Source organism: Chinchilla lanigera, unplaced genomic scaffold (genome assembly GCF_000276665.1).
Source record: "Chinchilla lanigera isolate Chin_1 unplaced genomic scaffold, ChiLan1.0 scaffold00049, whole genome shotgun sequence".
NCBI classification, from domain to species: domain Eukaryota; kingdom Metazoa; phylum Chordata; class Mammalia; order Rodentia; family Chinchillidae; genus Chinchilla; species Chinchilla lanigera.
Genome location: NW_004955450.1, coordinates 4,874,565 through 4,888,522, shown reverse-complemented (window position 1 = coordinate 4,888,522; position 13,958 = coordinate 4,874,565). Strand labels below are relative to the sequence as shown.

General features: G+C 47.1%; 1 protein-coding gene across 12 annotated transcripts in view; it reads right to left on the bottom strand.

Moving 5' to 3' along the window:
- Parp6 (poly (ADP-ribose) polymerase family, member 6) overlaps window positions 1-13,958 on the bottom strand; it is a 36,797-nt gene that overhangs the window by 11,987 nt on the left and 10,852 nt on the right. For 7 of the 12 annotated variants that reach the window (XM_013518938.1, XM_013518939.1, XM_005393612.1 and 4 more), the window contains 11 exons: window positions 13,581-13,791; window positions 13,020-13,073; window positions 11,285-11,380; window positions 10,632-10,724; window positions 9,485-9,610; window positions 7,164-7,229; window positions 5,885-5,952; window positions 3,837-3,885; window positions 3,480-3,592; window positions 2,711-2,783; window positions 1,987-2,056 (listed from right to left, as the gene is read on the bottom strand). In XM_013518938.1, the coding sequence (XP_013374392.1) occupies window positions 1,987-2,056; window positions 2,711-2,783; window positions 3,480-3,592; window positions 3,837-3,885; window positions 5,885-5,952; window positions 7,164-7,229; window positions 9,485-9,610; window positions 10,632-10,724; window positions 11,285-11,380; window positions 13,020-13,073; window positions 13,581-13,791 (1,019 nt within the window). The remainder of the gene's footprint in view (window positions 1-1,986; window positions 2,057-2,710; window positions 2,784-3,479; window positions 3,593-3,836; window positions 3,886-5,884; window positions 5,953-7,163; window positions 7,230-9,484; window positions 9,611-10,631; window positions 10,725-11,284; window positions 11,381-13,019; window positions 13,074-13,580; window positions 13,792-13,958) is intronic. The other 5 variants (XR_001235873.1, XM_013518943.1, XM_013518940.1 and 2 more) reach the window with 4 other exon arrangements.

Below are 13,958 nucleotides of genomic sequence, written 5' to 3'. Positions count from 1 at the left end.
TTTTTTGTCTTTTTGAGACAGGGTCTCGCTATGCAGTTCAGGGTGGCCTTGAGCTCACTTTGTAACCCAGGCTCACCTCGAACTTGAAACAATTGTCCTGCCTCAGCCTCCCGAGTGCTGGGATTACAGGCGTGTGCCACCACGCCCGGCCTAAATTGTATTTTTTTTATAAATTCAGTTTGTTCAAATTTTCAAATTACTGGCATAAAGTTTACAGTTCTCAGCTTTTAAAAATTCTGGTATACCTGTACTTCTTTCTCTTTCTTTCTTTCTTTTCTTTTTCTTTCTTTCTTTCTTTCTTTCTTTCTTTCTTTCTTTCTTTCTTTCTCTTCCTTCTTCCTTCCCTACCTCCCTTTCTCTTTCTCTCTTTTTTTGGAGTTACTAGGGATTGACCTGGGGCCTTGCACATGCCAGGCAAATGCTCTACCACTGAACTACACCCCCACCTCTTTAAAAAGAAAATTTCATCCCCAAGAGAAGCAGGAAGGATGGAGATGTAGTATGTGTATGTACCAATTCCCTGTGACGAATGTGTTTATTATATATTGCTAACATATGCTTAAAATTTTTTTTTGAGAGCCGAGTTACCCAAGCTGGTCTTGAACTTGTGATCCTCCTGAGTAGCTGGGATTATAGTCATATACCATAGCTCAGCTACTCATACTGCTTGTTTGTGCCCCTCTATTAGTCTAACCAGGATTCATCTTTTTTTGTCAGTTCTTTAAAAGAATCATCTTTTGGATTTACTGCTCCTATTCACTGTATCTGTAATTATTTCACGGAGTTTTGTTTTTATCTGTATTGTCTCCCTTCTCTATTTTGTTTTGTTCTATTGTTAGAGAATTTTCTAATTCTGTGATTCTAGCCGTAAGTTTTCTGTCTTTATAACAGCCACAATTACAGCAGAACACTAAATCATCTACAGAGAACCTAGAACAACTGCCTTCATCAAGTGGACATGATGGCGACATGGTGACCATCCTGTACGTGGAGGCCACACTGAACAAGAAAACGTAGACTGAAAAGGAGCTAAGGCGTGAACCTGAACCTGCAAGGAGAGAGCTCTAATCGAATTCCTTTCCTGAGGTAGACACTGCTACAGCCATCTCCTCACTAGAATCTGAAGCTTGTTAATGTCTTATCTTTGGGATAAAATGCCTTCTTTTCATCCAGTGTGAATACTGTAGTATTCAACTATTACACACAGTACAAACTGTATTCACTGACTGATAGATTACAGTTCTGGGGATTGAACCTGGGATGTTTTCAATGAGCTCACCCTCAGGCCTTTTAATTTTTTATTTATTTATTTATTTATTTATGTGTGTGTGTGTGTGTATGGTGCTGGGGAATCAAACACAGGGCCTTGTGCATGGAAGGCATGAGCTCTACCACTGAGCCACGTCCCAGCCGCACTTTTTATTTTTTGAGATAGGGTCTCACCAAGTCACTAAATTGCACAGGCTGGGTTCAAACTTGTGATCCTCCTGCCTCAGCCTCCCGGAGTGCTGCGATTACAGGTCTATGCCACTATGCCCAGCTCAGTTTAAGTTGTAAAAAGTAACAGAAGGAACACCATCTCGGGAAATATAAAGCAATACAAAGGACCCAAGCCTTCCCGCATAATTTATGCCTTCACACAGAAATTCACATGCACGCATGCACACATACAGTCTTTAATAACTGCCAGTACAAAAAATGTGGCTTACGAAGCCTTGTTTCACTTTTCAATTGTTCCTTAAACCTTTCTCAAGGCCAAGCCCCTACAATGAACAACACTACTCTTTGTAACAGTGACTGGCTTTACTGCATAAATAATCTAAACTAGAGAGAGAAAGTGCAGAAAGATAGGTTATGCATCCATGACTGGGGAGAGGGCTGAGACCAAACAGTATCCACAATGGGGAGGAGCAGACAGCACACATCATGTGTTCACAAATGGATGCGATGTAAATACAGTCACAGTGGCCAGAGCGCACTTCTTACCTGAGTATCCAAAGGAAATACTGGAGATGGGGCTCAGGTAGATGCCTTTGCCATAGGCTGCTCCATGCAGCTTGCAGGGAAACACCAGGATGAACATATGAGCCCGGGCCCGCCCACGGCTCTGCATGAGGCATCCACAGGGCTTTTCCAGTCCCCTGTCCCTCCAACTACCTCCTCAAACACTCTAGGCACTACACTTGCAACGTGGGTTGCCTGAAAAGTGGATTCAGGTTACTCTGCTTGCCTAGGACATCCTGGTATGGGGAGTGGCAGGGCAATTGTCCCCGCAATACCCACACTCCTGGTCCCCAGGTCCTGGCACACATGCAGATTCCCTAACAAAGGAACTACAGACCAGGGAACCAGGAGGAGCAGCAACGCCCTTGGCAGTCTCTCAGGGGAAAGCACAAGAACTCATAGCGATTCCTTGAACAGCCATGAAGATAAAAGCTCTGTGTAATAGGTGAATTGATCACAGTGGCTGCAGTCAGCAAGTCTACATCCCTGCCTGCAGGTACATTCCCTCTCCCAACACCACCGAAACACACAGCCCACGTCCAAACACATAAAGCACATTCATTCTCCGCACCCAACTCCAACTTCCTCTCTAGTGAAGCTCCTGAAACAGCGAGGGCGGAGGGCTGAGGCAAAAGCAGCTGAGTGCTCTAGAGCAGCCTCTGCAAACCAGGGGCTGGGAGAGGGCAGAGAAGGGGTACAGCCTCACCTGCAGTTTGGTGTAGGACGCATTGACCAGCCCATTGCGCAGAATCGAATGCCAGTTCTCAATGTGGGACCCACTGCAAGGCAGGGCAGAACACAGGCCTCCTTTCGGGAAGAGGCTCCAGGAAGCACTTCCAAGACGGCCTCTCCCACCCATCCAGACCCACACGGCTCTGCCTAGGGATGCACAAGCACCTGGGTGCAGTCACAGCACACAGGCTATGTGTGCATATACGGTTAAACCCCCCGTCCTCACCACCAGTGCCAGCTCTCCTGCTCTTCAGCGAATCACATTCTAAAACCTCAACTGCTGGTTCATGCTTTCTTCTGCCTGTTGTTCCTGATATTTCAAATCCAACAAATTCATCTCAAGCTATGTAAACTTATCACTGACCCCAAATATGGCTTCCAGTCTAGACTTCGCATTTTATTTTAAGGAAATGGTACTACCATTCCAAGGTGTCTTTAATATCTTTTCTTCCCTCTTCCCTCCCATAATTAGGCATAAATTGTGGATTTCCTTTCAAATAAGCTTTCAAGTCTATCCCTTCCAATCTATTCCAACTCCCTCTTTTCACATGTAAATATCATTTCTCTTCCACTGTGACAGCTTGAAAATAAAAACCACTCCTGCAATCTTTTCCTCCTCCGCAGCACCTACCACAGCAGCATTTCCCACCTCCTCACTGACTAGGTGACTGACACAAGCGTGTCACACACACTCAACACCTGCAGGCCCCCCTTCCCGAGGCTACCCAGGCTCCCCTCCTCACTGGAAGGCGAAGGTGCTGCCGTAGAGCTTCTTGGCGGTCCGGAACCGAGCCTCCTTGGCCGGAGGGCTGCTCAGCAGGAGGAACTGGTGTGAGGTGTGCATGAACTTCAGCTGCTGCCCAGGGTGGGGCGGTGCCAGGGAAACAGAGCGGAAATCGAGATCAGGGAGGGAAGGGTGGGGAGAGGGAACAAGTGAGGCTGGCACTGACCCCCCAACACGAGAAACATGTGAGGCCCAAAGACTCTACCGATGGACAAAGCCAGGCAGGCAGATCTATGAGCACTGTGGCAGCTGGCTCACAGCCCTCCCCGCCCCTCCCCAGAAACTTGGAGGCTTTAGAGAGAGTGTCAGCACTTACCCTGCTGAGAGGTAGTTTGACAATGTGTGACCTGTTGCTAGAGATGATCCTGCAAAGAAACAGAGACCAAAGGGAGAGGGCAGAGTAAGTGTGTGGTTACTGTCCCAAACAAGAGCCTTCTCTGACCACGGGAGAACAAGCAGGGGTTCTCGGGCTGTCTGAACCATGTGACACGATCAGGTCACTATCTGGAGAGCCTTTGAGTGACGACACCTATGTACAAACATTTAAAGGGGAACCTACTGACCAGAGGTCAGCTAGTTGAAACAGGTGAGAGGCAAGGCAGGAGGTGGGCTGCTACACCAAGGATGACAAAAAGGATGAAACAAGAGGAAGAGTCAAGAAGTCACCTATTAGCCAGGCGCGGTGGTACACACCTGTAATCCCACCATTCAGGAGGCTGAGGCAGGAGGATCAGTTCAAGTTCGAGGCCAGCCTAGGCTACATAGTGAGTTAAAGGCAGCCTGAACTGCATAGCAAGACCTTGTCTCAAAAACAAACAAACAAACAAAAAACCCAGAAGTCATCTACTTAAGAAAATAAAAGTAGAAAAGAAACGCGAATTAGGATAGAGACAGCATACACCTTGGGTTTAGTCTCAGGGAAGGAGAAGAATAGAGAGAGCTACTATCTAGGCTAGAGAAAGAGACAGAAGAAACTAGAAAGAACTTCCTGAGGAGTCAGGGACAGGCATGGCTGTGCACAGCTGAACATGGAGAATAGGCGAAAATGAAGGCGTAAGGCGTAGGGGGCCCAGAAGACAGCACGGTCTCCTGCAGGGGCCAGTCTGTCTAGGGCCTCATTCGTGTCCTCGTAATGCCCGGGTGGTCAGTGCCCACTCCATCCTCACACCGAGAGGGAAGATGCCGTGGCACTGAGAAGCCCTGCTACCAAGGCTGACCAGGAAGAGCAGCCAGCTGAAGGAACAATGCCAGGAGAACGAGGAAAGCAGAACAGGGAGGGAGGGCCCAGGAAGGCAAAAGGGACAAGAGCAGCACCCCAGGCTCTAGGCATGCTGCCCAGCCCAGGCCCTGGACAAGAAAAGGAGAAGGCAGGGAGAGACACATCTCCCTGGGTGCACAGAAGACAGAGCTAAAATGAACAGTGCTAATTCCTGCACGCAAGGGACCCTCAAAAACCTACTGGTGGTGCCTGCAAGTAATGTTTTATTTTCTTGAAAACTAGCAGGGAATGGGGGCCCATGCCTATAATCCTATTCGAGAGACTGAGGTGAGAGATCACTGCAAGTTCAAGGCCAGTATAAACTACACAGTGAGAGCCTATCTCAAAAAAACCAAAAAAAGAAAAAGGAAACCAAAAAAGACACAAAAAGGGTACATTTTAAATATTACTTAAAAAGTAGCGAAATAAAGCAATGAACATGGTAATCAGCTCTTTAGAGCCACTCCACAATACACACCTATTTCAAACTATAATGTCATGCCGGGCGTGGTTGGGCACGCCCGTAATCCCAGCACTCGGGAGGCTGAGGGAGGAGGATTGTCCTGAGTTCGAGACCAGCCTGGGCTACAAAGTGAGTTCAAGGCCAGCCTGAACTGCATCGTGAGACTGTTTCAAAAAGACAAAAAAAAAATTAAAAAACCAGAAAAACAAACAAACAATTAAAAAGAGCAGGGAGTAGTGGCATATGCCTGTAATCTCAGCACTTGGGAGGCTGAGGCAAGAGGATTGCTGTGAGTTTGAGGCCAGCCTGGGGTACAAAGTGAGTTCAAGGCTAGCCTGAACTGCATGGTAAAACCCTGTCTCAAAACTATAAAAACAAACAAGAAAACAAACCTTTGGTAAACATGGAATACGTAAAGAGAACTTGAGAAATTGTGTGAGAATTGTGTGAGTACTCTGCAGGATCTGAATTCCTGTGAAGGCATAATATACCAACAGCAGAACTCCAAGAAAACTCTGGAAAACCATGTCTACAACCTTGTGAAGGAAGTGGAACCGCCTCTAGGGGAAGGAGTTGGCTCTACGTTCAATTTCTTTCTCCCTCCCTCCTGCGTCCCAGGAAGGCTGGGCCATTCTATCCGTACCACTGCAGGAGAGGATGGGCCAGGGGGTCCAGTTTGTCCATCTGCTTCTTGATTTCCAAGTACGAACCCTGTAAGACAACCGCCATAAGATTCTCTCTCAGCAGGGGCATGAGCCCTCCCGCTCTAAATACACTCGCAGGATTCAGGTGAGACAGGCATCAAGGGCCACACAGGGTACGTAGGACACGGGGCTTCCACCCTTAAGGAGCTCGGTCAGGTTGGGAATCATAAGTAAATATGAAAATGACTGAAGACGCTTACAAAACAACATGCAGCTGGGTCTCCCTCATTTTATGCAATTCCTACAGCCCTAAAAAGTTGATTATAGGGGCTGGGGATTTAGCTCAGCAGCAAAGCGCCTGCCTGGCAAGCACAAGGTCGTGAGTTCGGTTCCCGGTACCGGAGAAAAACCAAAAAAAAAAAAAAAAAGTTGATTATAAATCAAAAAATAAATAAAATCCATGTTCCGGAAAGATTAGAGCAAGGAGAATCCTGTGGTAAATCTTTACATAAAGCAGAGTCCTTTGGACAATTAAATTCTCCCTCCAAGGACTGCGTTATGTGCTACTCTGAACTGTGATGGCCAGGATGTGCTGAGGAGTGGCCCACCTGTAAATGTGAGTACAAGTGAGTGTCTACTCATGCAGACTGCAGACAAGGTGGGGCATGCTGAGGGACAGCCTCAAGTCAAAGGGTGGACACTGCTACAAGTGGCTGCCCCACCCCCGGAAGGACAGAAGATTGGGCCCCTGGGTGTCACTGATTACTTCCAAATTCCCCTTGTTACACCCCCAACCTTGGGGAGAGGTCTTGCCCTGAATTCCCCAATAATTATAGAAGAACATCAAATATGAACAACTTGTACAGAAATTAACAGCAAAGGTAAAGGCTGAAAAAAGCACTAGGGGGAAGAGAATTAAACAGTAAGAGGCTGGGCATGGTGCTGTATGCCTGTAATCCCAGCACTCGGGAGGCTGAGGGAGGAGGACCGGATCATCGTGAGTTTGAGACCAGCCTGGGCTACAAAGTGAGCTCAAGGCCAGCCTGAACTTCATAACGAGACCCTGTCTCAAAAAGACACACACACACACACACACACACACACACACGAGAAAGCTAATGAAACAAAGAACAAGAATTGGCAAGGTTACAGAAGGAATACTAAAAACACACAGGAACTTGAGTAGCGTCTCTACATTGCACACCCAGGAATTACAAACAGAATATGGGACTTGACCTGGGCAGGCACAGGGTAGGGGACACACACAGGGCAGAGTACCTGGGTCATCTCCCGGATGGACATCACACTATCCAGAGCTTTCTGAAGCCGCTCATAATTCTTTTTCTGCAGAGTTAATGGGAAAAGAACCGTGTGAAGAAAAGCAGAAGACAGTGAAAGACATGACGAGAAAGAGGGTAAGGTGTGCAAAAGAAATCTGGGCTCAGGAAGCACAGCAGTGTGCCATGGACAGAGACAGATTCAACATCAGACAGCTCCAACCAAGTGCCAGGTCTCTTTTACCAGCCAGAAGTAACAGGGGAAGTCATTAGACTCTTAGAATCTCAGCATCCCTGCTTGCAAATGATGGCAATTTTTTGCTTTACTATTTTTGTTTTTGCAGCACTGTGGATGGCACCTGAGGTTCCTATGCGTGCTAGACAAGCTCTCTACCCCTGAGCTACATCCCCAGCCCCAAGTGCCAATGTAAATAACAATTCCTAACCCCCTCACAGAAATGTTCCGAGGATTAAATAATCTATGTAAAGAACCTAGTGTGATGCCTGACACACAGTAAGGACAGGAACAGGGAGGTGCCCGGCTGTATACCCATGATGGTTAATTTCAACAGTCAACGTGACTGAGCCATGGGTACATAGATGTTTGGCAAATGCAGGAAACTGGTCATAAGGCTCAAGGCCTAGTGGACCTTCCCTGCGGACGTGGAGGAGGGAACAGCAAGCTGTTCCCCCCTGGGCAATGTGCCGCATGCTGGCACGTAGCAAGTTCCAGAGGAAAGGTCAACAGCAGCACAGATCCAGTTTAGAGAAATTCTTACCTGGGTACACTTTGCAAATAATGAGAAGTAGGTGAATTTTCATTTACCCTAATTGCTTGCTCGCTTGCTAAGTTGGGTATAAGCAAGGTGAGCCAGATGCTAGGGCTCTTTGTCCACTACAGGCAAGAGCCCCTGGCCCCTCTTTGAAAATTATCTATGTTTTGTCTTTAATCTGTTTGCCCCCTAAAGTTAGGCACTCCTGGTAGGCTGGTTTCCTGCAGCCAAGTATGATTTCTGGGTATGTCTCTGAGGGTGTTCTTGGTTCAGATTCACTTGCAGTCAGCAGACTGCCCTCTCTAACGTGGAAGGATCTTATCCAGGTAACCAGAGATGTGAACAGAACAAAAAGCTACTAACCTCACTGCATCTTGCCCTTGAATAAAAGTGTTTTCCTCCTGACTATCTGAATTGCGTATCAGCCTTTTCCTGCCTTCAGAATAGAACTAAAGAATTGACTCTTCTTGGGTCTTGAGCCTTTGGCTCTTGGACTAGAACTTACTGGATTTTTTTTTTTTTTTTTTTTTGTATTAGGAATCGAACTCAGGACCTTGCGCTTGCCAGGTAGGTGCTGTGTCGCTGAGCTATCTCCCTGGCCCTAGAACTTACCATGTTCCTACCGGCTTGAGCCACCAGTGGTACATGCATGACTGTCCCACTGGGTAGCTTATAGCACTGGTGGTAGAAGTGATCCAGTCACACATGGGACCAAGCCGTCCGGCAGAGAGCCATACGGATTACAGCCCCTTGATGAATGTGTTAAAGCACTGGCTCTCCTGGTTCTCAGGCTTCTGGATTGGAACTAGAACCACACATACCACATGCTCTCCCAGGACGCCAGCCTGCTAACTGCAGGTGCTGGGACTTCAGAGTCTCCATCATCATATGGGGCAAGTCCTTCTAATAAGCCTTTTTTGTCTCCTTTATATACATGTGCATGTATATGCATGTGCATGCCTATGTGTATGTACCTGAGTGTGTGTCTCCGGAGAAACAGGAAGAAGACTACAAAATACTCATATCTGAGCTGGGCAGGCAGAGGGCAGAATACTTAGGTCATCTCCTAGATGAACAACAGACTATCCGGAGCTATAAATATAAATATTTCTATTTATCTTTTATAATCTATTTGTTCTGTTTTTCTGAAGAATACTAATACACTTTACACATGCTACCCCTCACTTTTATAACAATCCCCTTTACAGGAAAGGAAACTCCAGTTCAGAAGTTAAGCAACTTCCCAACTTTCTCGTAGGGAGCAGAAGAACCTCATCTGGAATCCCCGTTGGTCTGCAGCAGAATCTATATTCTTCCCACAATGAAGTAACAGAGGCTAATTCTTCTGCTTTCTTTAGACAAACTCAGCTACTTGTTCACTGAAACAGCTAAATGCTGGGGTCAGGAGTTCCCAAGAAATAGGGAAGTGCTCCATCTTCCCCGACCCTCATTGCTAAGCCCTTGTGTAAAGGCACTGACAGCCCGAAGTATCCCACTACCCCTCACCAGCTCTGTTCCTCAGCCCCGACCTGTTCCCAAGCAACTGTACCTTAGGGTTAAAGGCCAGAGTCTTAGGATCAGTGGGGTCCACCACGGAGGGGTAAGGCTCAAAGATGATGCTCTTTCTCGGGGACTCCAGAGCTGCCCTACACATGGCCACCAGCAGGTCTACCACCTGAGGGGAAAGCAAAGGATGGTGACAGAGTTGAAGGATGCTCAATTTTACGAGTCCCATGATGCCTAGCATTTCTCCCTGCTTCTCTTTCTAAAAACAAATACTTTTGTGGCTTTTTGTTTAGAAAGTACAAACTTAAAAAAAAAAAAAGAAAATACAACCTTATTATAAAAAGTCAAGAAACAACCAAGGGATCAAAGATAAGTATCACCTCCCAGAAACCTCTGTTCTTGCCTCCATCCCTCCCCTTCCTTCCTACTGGAAGTTGAAGCCAGGATTCACACGTGCTAAGCATGCATAACCCTTGCCATCAAGTAATTCTACTTCAGGCTCTCAACCCTGCACCACCAGGCCAGACTCTGTATTTGCTTTTTGAGACAGGATCTCACTACATAATTCAGGCTATCCTTGAACTATGTAACCCAGGCTGGTCTTGAGGTCAAAGCAACCTTCCTGCCTCCAAAGTGCTGGGATTATAGGCATGTGCTACCATGCCTGGATCTGTATTTGCTTTCTGATATTAACTATATGCTACAATTTTCTATCCATAAATACTAATTGTATTTTCACTGTAAGGACATGCCATAATTTAACTGGACACATTACAGGTGGGGTTGTATCTACTTCTTGGTTTGTCTTTTTGAGACATGGTTTTACTATGCATTTCAGGCTGGCCTTGAACTCACTTTGTAGCCCAGGTTGGCCTCAAACTCACATTGATCCTCCTGCTTCAGTCTCCAAAGCACTGGGATTACAGGAGTGTGCCTCTATGCTCAGCCTCGATTTCCTGTTCTATAATTTTTAAAAAATGTACTGGGACCAAAAAAAAAAAAAAGTACTGGGGGTTGAACCCATTGATACTGAGCTACATTTCCAGCGTTTTGAGACAGAGTCTCAACCTAGTTGCCCAAGTTGAATTTGAACTTGCAGCCCTCCTGCCTCAGCTTCCTCAGTAGCTGGTATTACAGGAACACATCACCATACTTGGCTTCTCTGCCTTTCTGGATCCCAATTCCCATACCTCTGCTCCAGTAGCCACGTCTTCGGCAGCTCCAGACATGACCCCCAGGGTGTAGAAGGAGAAGACACACAGTTCCCGAGTACAGACAGCTGGCTGGATAGACACATTCAACAGACTATGAAGGTGTGGGTTATAGAGAGACAAGACCCCTGATGTTTGCCAAATCTAGCACAAGGTAGGAATATGAGGCCCTATATGCCTGGAGGAAACTATTAGTGAGTGAAGCTTCCTTGAAATCTGTATTGGTAAATCTCTGAGCTAAGCTGTCTGCTTGTGAAGCCTTCCCTTTCAGGCAGTCAGAGGCTTTCGTCTGAATTTCCACAACACTCCTGCTATGCCTGTATTTAATACACTGTAACTTACAGTTAAGCATCTGTTTGCCCACCCTGACTTGGGACACCTGAGGATGCTGCCATATCCAATCAACTGGCTCAATGTCTGATCCTTACTTCTAAATTAAGATGGGGACTTTGTCCTCCAAAATATTCTCATCTCTCCAAACAGGACAGTTGAGACTTATTTTCTAGGAAATCATTACTTCTAACATCTCAGGGAGTGCACACAGAATTTCTCCTTTACCACGGGCCCAGGAGGAAAGGAGAGACGAGGAGGGGCCCCGAGCAAGGAGAAGGGCCGCGGAGCAGGGGCCACACCTTGAGCATGGACCCGTTCTGGAAGACATGCTGCTCATCGCACACCACGCAGTATTCGTTCAGCGTCGGGATCCTCTGCTCCGCGTACTTCATGATCTGCAAAGAGAGCAGATCTGTACCTGTTTTTTTCTTTTCCACTTTTTTTAATGGAAAAAAGGTAAAATGAAGATTCATAATAGAATAGTAGAGTAACAATAGTACATTGCATATTGTTGTCTTTAAAGTAGTTATGTAGAGTACAAGATACAGGCATTAAAATTTCTCCTGTCGGATGGAACACTTCATGAATTTACATGTCATCCTTGTGCAGGGGCCATGCTAATCTTCTCTGCATCATTCCAATTTTAGTGTATGTGCTGGCAAAGCCAGCACAGATTCTGTATGCTCTGAAATATAGACAAAGACACAGGAAGTTTTTGCTGCTGAGACACAGGAAATAATTGAAGTTTCTTTTCTAGCTGCCCTACTCTCTTGCAGCCCCCTGCCTAAGGCAGGACCTATTATTCTTGAGCCCTATACAGGGTTAAATTAATGTCTGTCTCATACTGTGCAGACCGCATCACTGAGTCTATACAGTATGAGAAAAATAAGATGAGCTATGGCCTTTGGTTTAGAAATCCTGGGTGAAAGCCAGGCATGGTGGCACACACCTGTAATCCCAGCACTCATGAAGCCAAGACAGAAGGGTCACTACAAGTTCAAGGCGAGCCTGTGCTACAAAGTGAGCTCAAGAGCAATCTAAACTTCACAGTGAGCTGGGCGTTGTGGCGCACGCCTGTAATCACAGCACTCGAGAGGCTGAGGCAGGAGGATCATTGCAAGTTCGAGACCAGCCTAGGCTATAAAGTGAGCTCAAGGCCAGCCTGAACTGCGAGACCCTGTCTCAAAAACACAAAAATAAATAAATAAATAAATAAACTTCACAGAAAGTAGGGTGTGGTGGTGCATGCCTGTAATCCCAGCACTCAGGAGGCTGAGGCAGGAGGATCATTTTGAGTTCTAGAACAGCCTGGGCTACAAAGTAAGTTCAAGATCAGCCTGAACTGCGTAGTGAGACCCTGTTTCAAACTAGAGACGTAAGAAAGAAAGGTTATATTTTATGCTCTCAAACTCCAACTGGAGACGTGGCATGTACACAAATTATTTACAATCCAAGGCACCACACGGCCTGTGACACACAGGTGCTACACAGACAAAAAGCATCTCACAAGGTCAGAGAGGGAGAAACCACATCCAGCCAGGGTGGCTGGCGAGTGGTAGAGACTGTACGGAAAAGGCAGCATCTGAGCCTGGACTGCACTGAGCAGCTCAGGGAGGAAGCTGGCGGAGGGAGAGCATGACAGAAGTACTGCAGTGAGAGCTTTCAAGGTAATAAAGTGACTGGAAAAAGAAGCAACGACCAGCAGTAGATGAGCAGTGACAGCAGCCTGTGAGGAAAACCGAAGATCACTTGGGTAAGTGATGCTGGGGATCCCAAGGAAATAGTATTAATCCACTCTCAACACCACACGCTCAACATCCGCAGCGCCTCGTCTGCCCTGACCCTAAGTGGCCTGTACGAGCTCCCGCTGACACTATGGCTGTCTCAAGGATGGAACTGTGCCTTCTTCCCTTCTGTTCACTCGACACTTAGCGCAGCTCTGGGAGCAAAGCGAGCGAGGGGCTGGGTGGTCTCCAGGGACCAGGCAGGCCAGACAATGGGAGGCCCTCAGAGTGCAGCCAAGGACCTGCTTACCTGGACGAGGAATCCGTACTCCAAGGTGGGGATGTTCTTGCAGTGACCACTGACCTGGCGAATGTGAACGACAAGCCGCGTGAGTCTCCTATGAATCCGCGGCCCAGACAGACCCCCTCCCCGACACCACTTAGGAACCTCCTAAACCCTAACCCTAGCTCAAATCAGCCCAAGGAATCGCAGAAGTGGAGAGGAGCTTTGCACACATTTGTGTCAGAGATTCTGGGAAAGTGCTCACCTATGCTTAACTTTCTTAAAAGATGGGACAGGTTCGCACAGCAGTTGACTACCCAGTTCCAACTACAACCTAGTGAAATTACACAGTTTCTCTGGTGGACACCCATCTCCAGACTGACTCGACACCTGCTACCAGACAGCCTGTCAGTTGAGAAGTTTTCAATACTGAAAAAATGTGTTCCATTCTACCCACTCAGAGTACATGTCCAGGACTACTTACAAGGCCAGACAACCCCACACACCCTCCTATCTGCAATGCTAAGCTCCCACATTTCTACTCCCATCCTCCTGGTGCCCGAGTCAAACCCTCCCCAGCCCATGTACCAAAGGAGAGGTCCGTGCTTGGGGAGGGAGGCCCGCGTGCTGGGGGCACAGGAGACCTGCCTGGGGGCTGGGAGGGTAGCCGAACACCTCTACTTTGGGGTTCTTCACGGTGCACGAGATGGAACGGTTCATGAGGCGCCCAACTCGAAGCTCTGGTACACCCAGTTTGCCCTTCAGCATGGAGTCCTGAATGATGGGGAAACTGGGGGACCTGGGGAGAGAACAAAAGGAAAGAAGCTATAGGCTGGGGAGTCAGAGTACATCCTAGAAGGGAACTGGAGGTAAGTCAGTCCTGGACCCAAACCCTAAGCCAAAGGCAAACACCAATCAGAGGAAAGTTCTGTAAGATTTTGTTGTTTTTTTTTTTTTTTTTTTTTT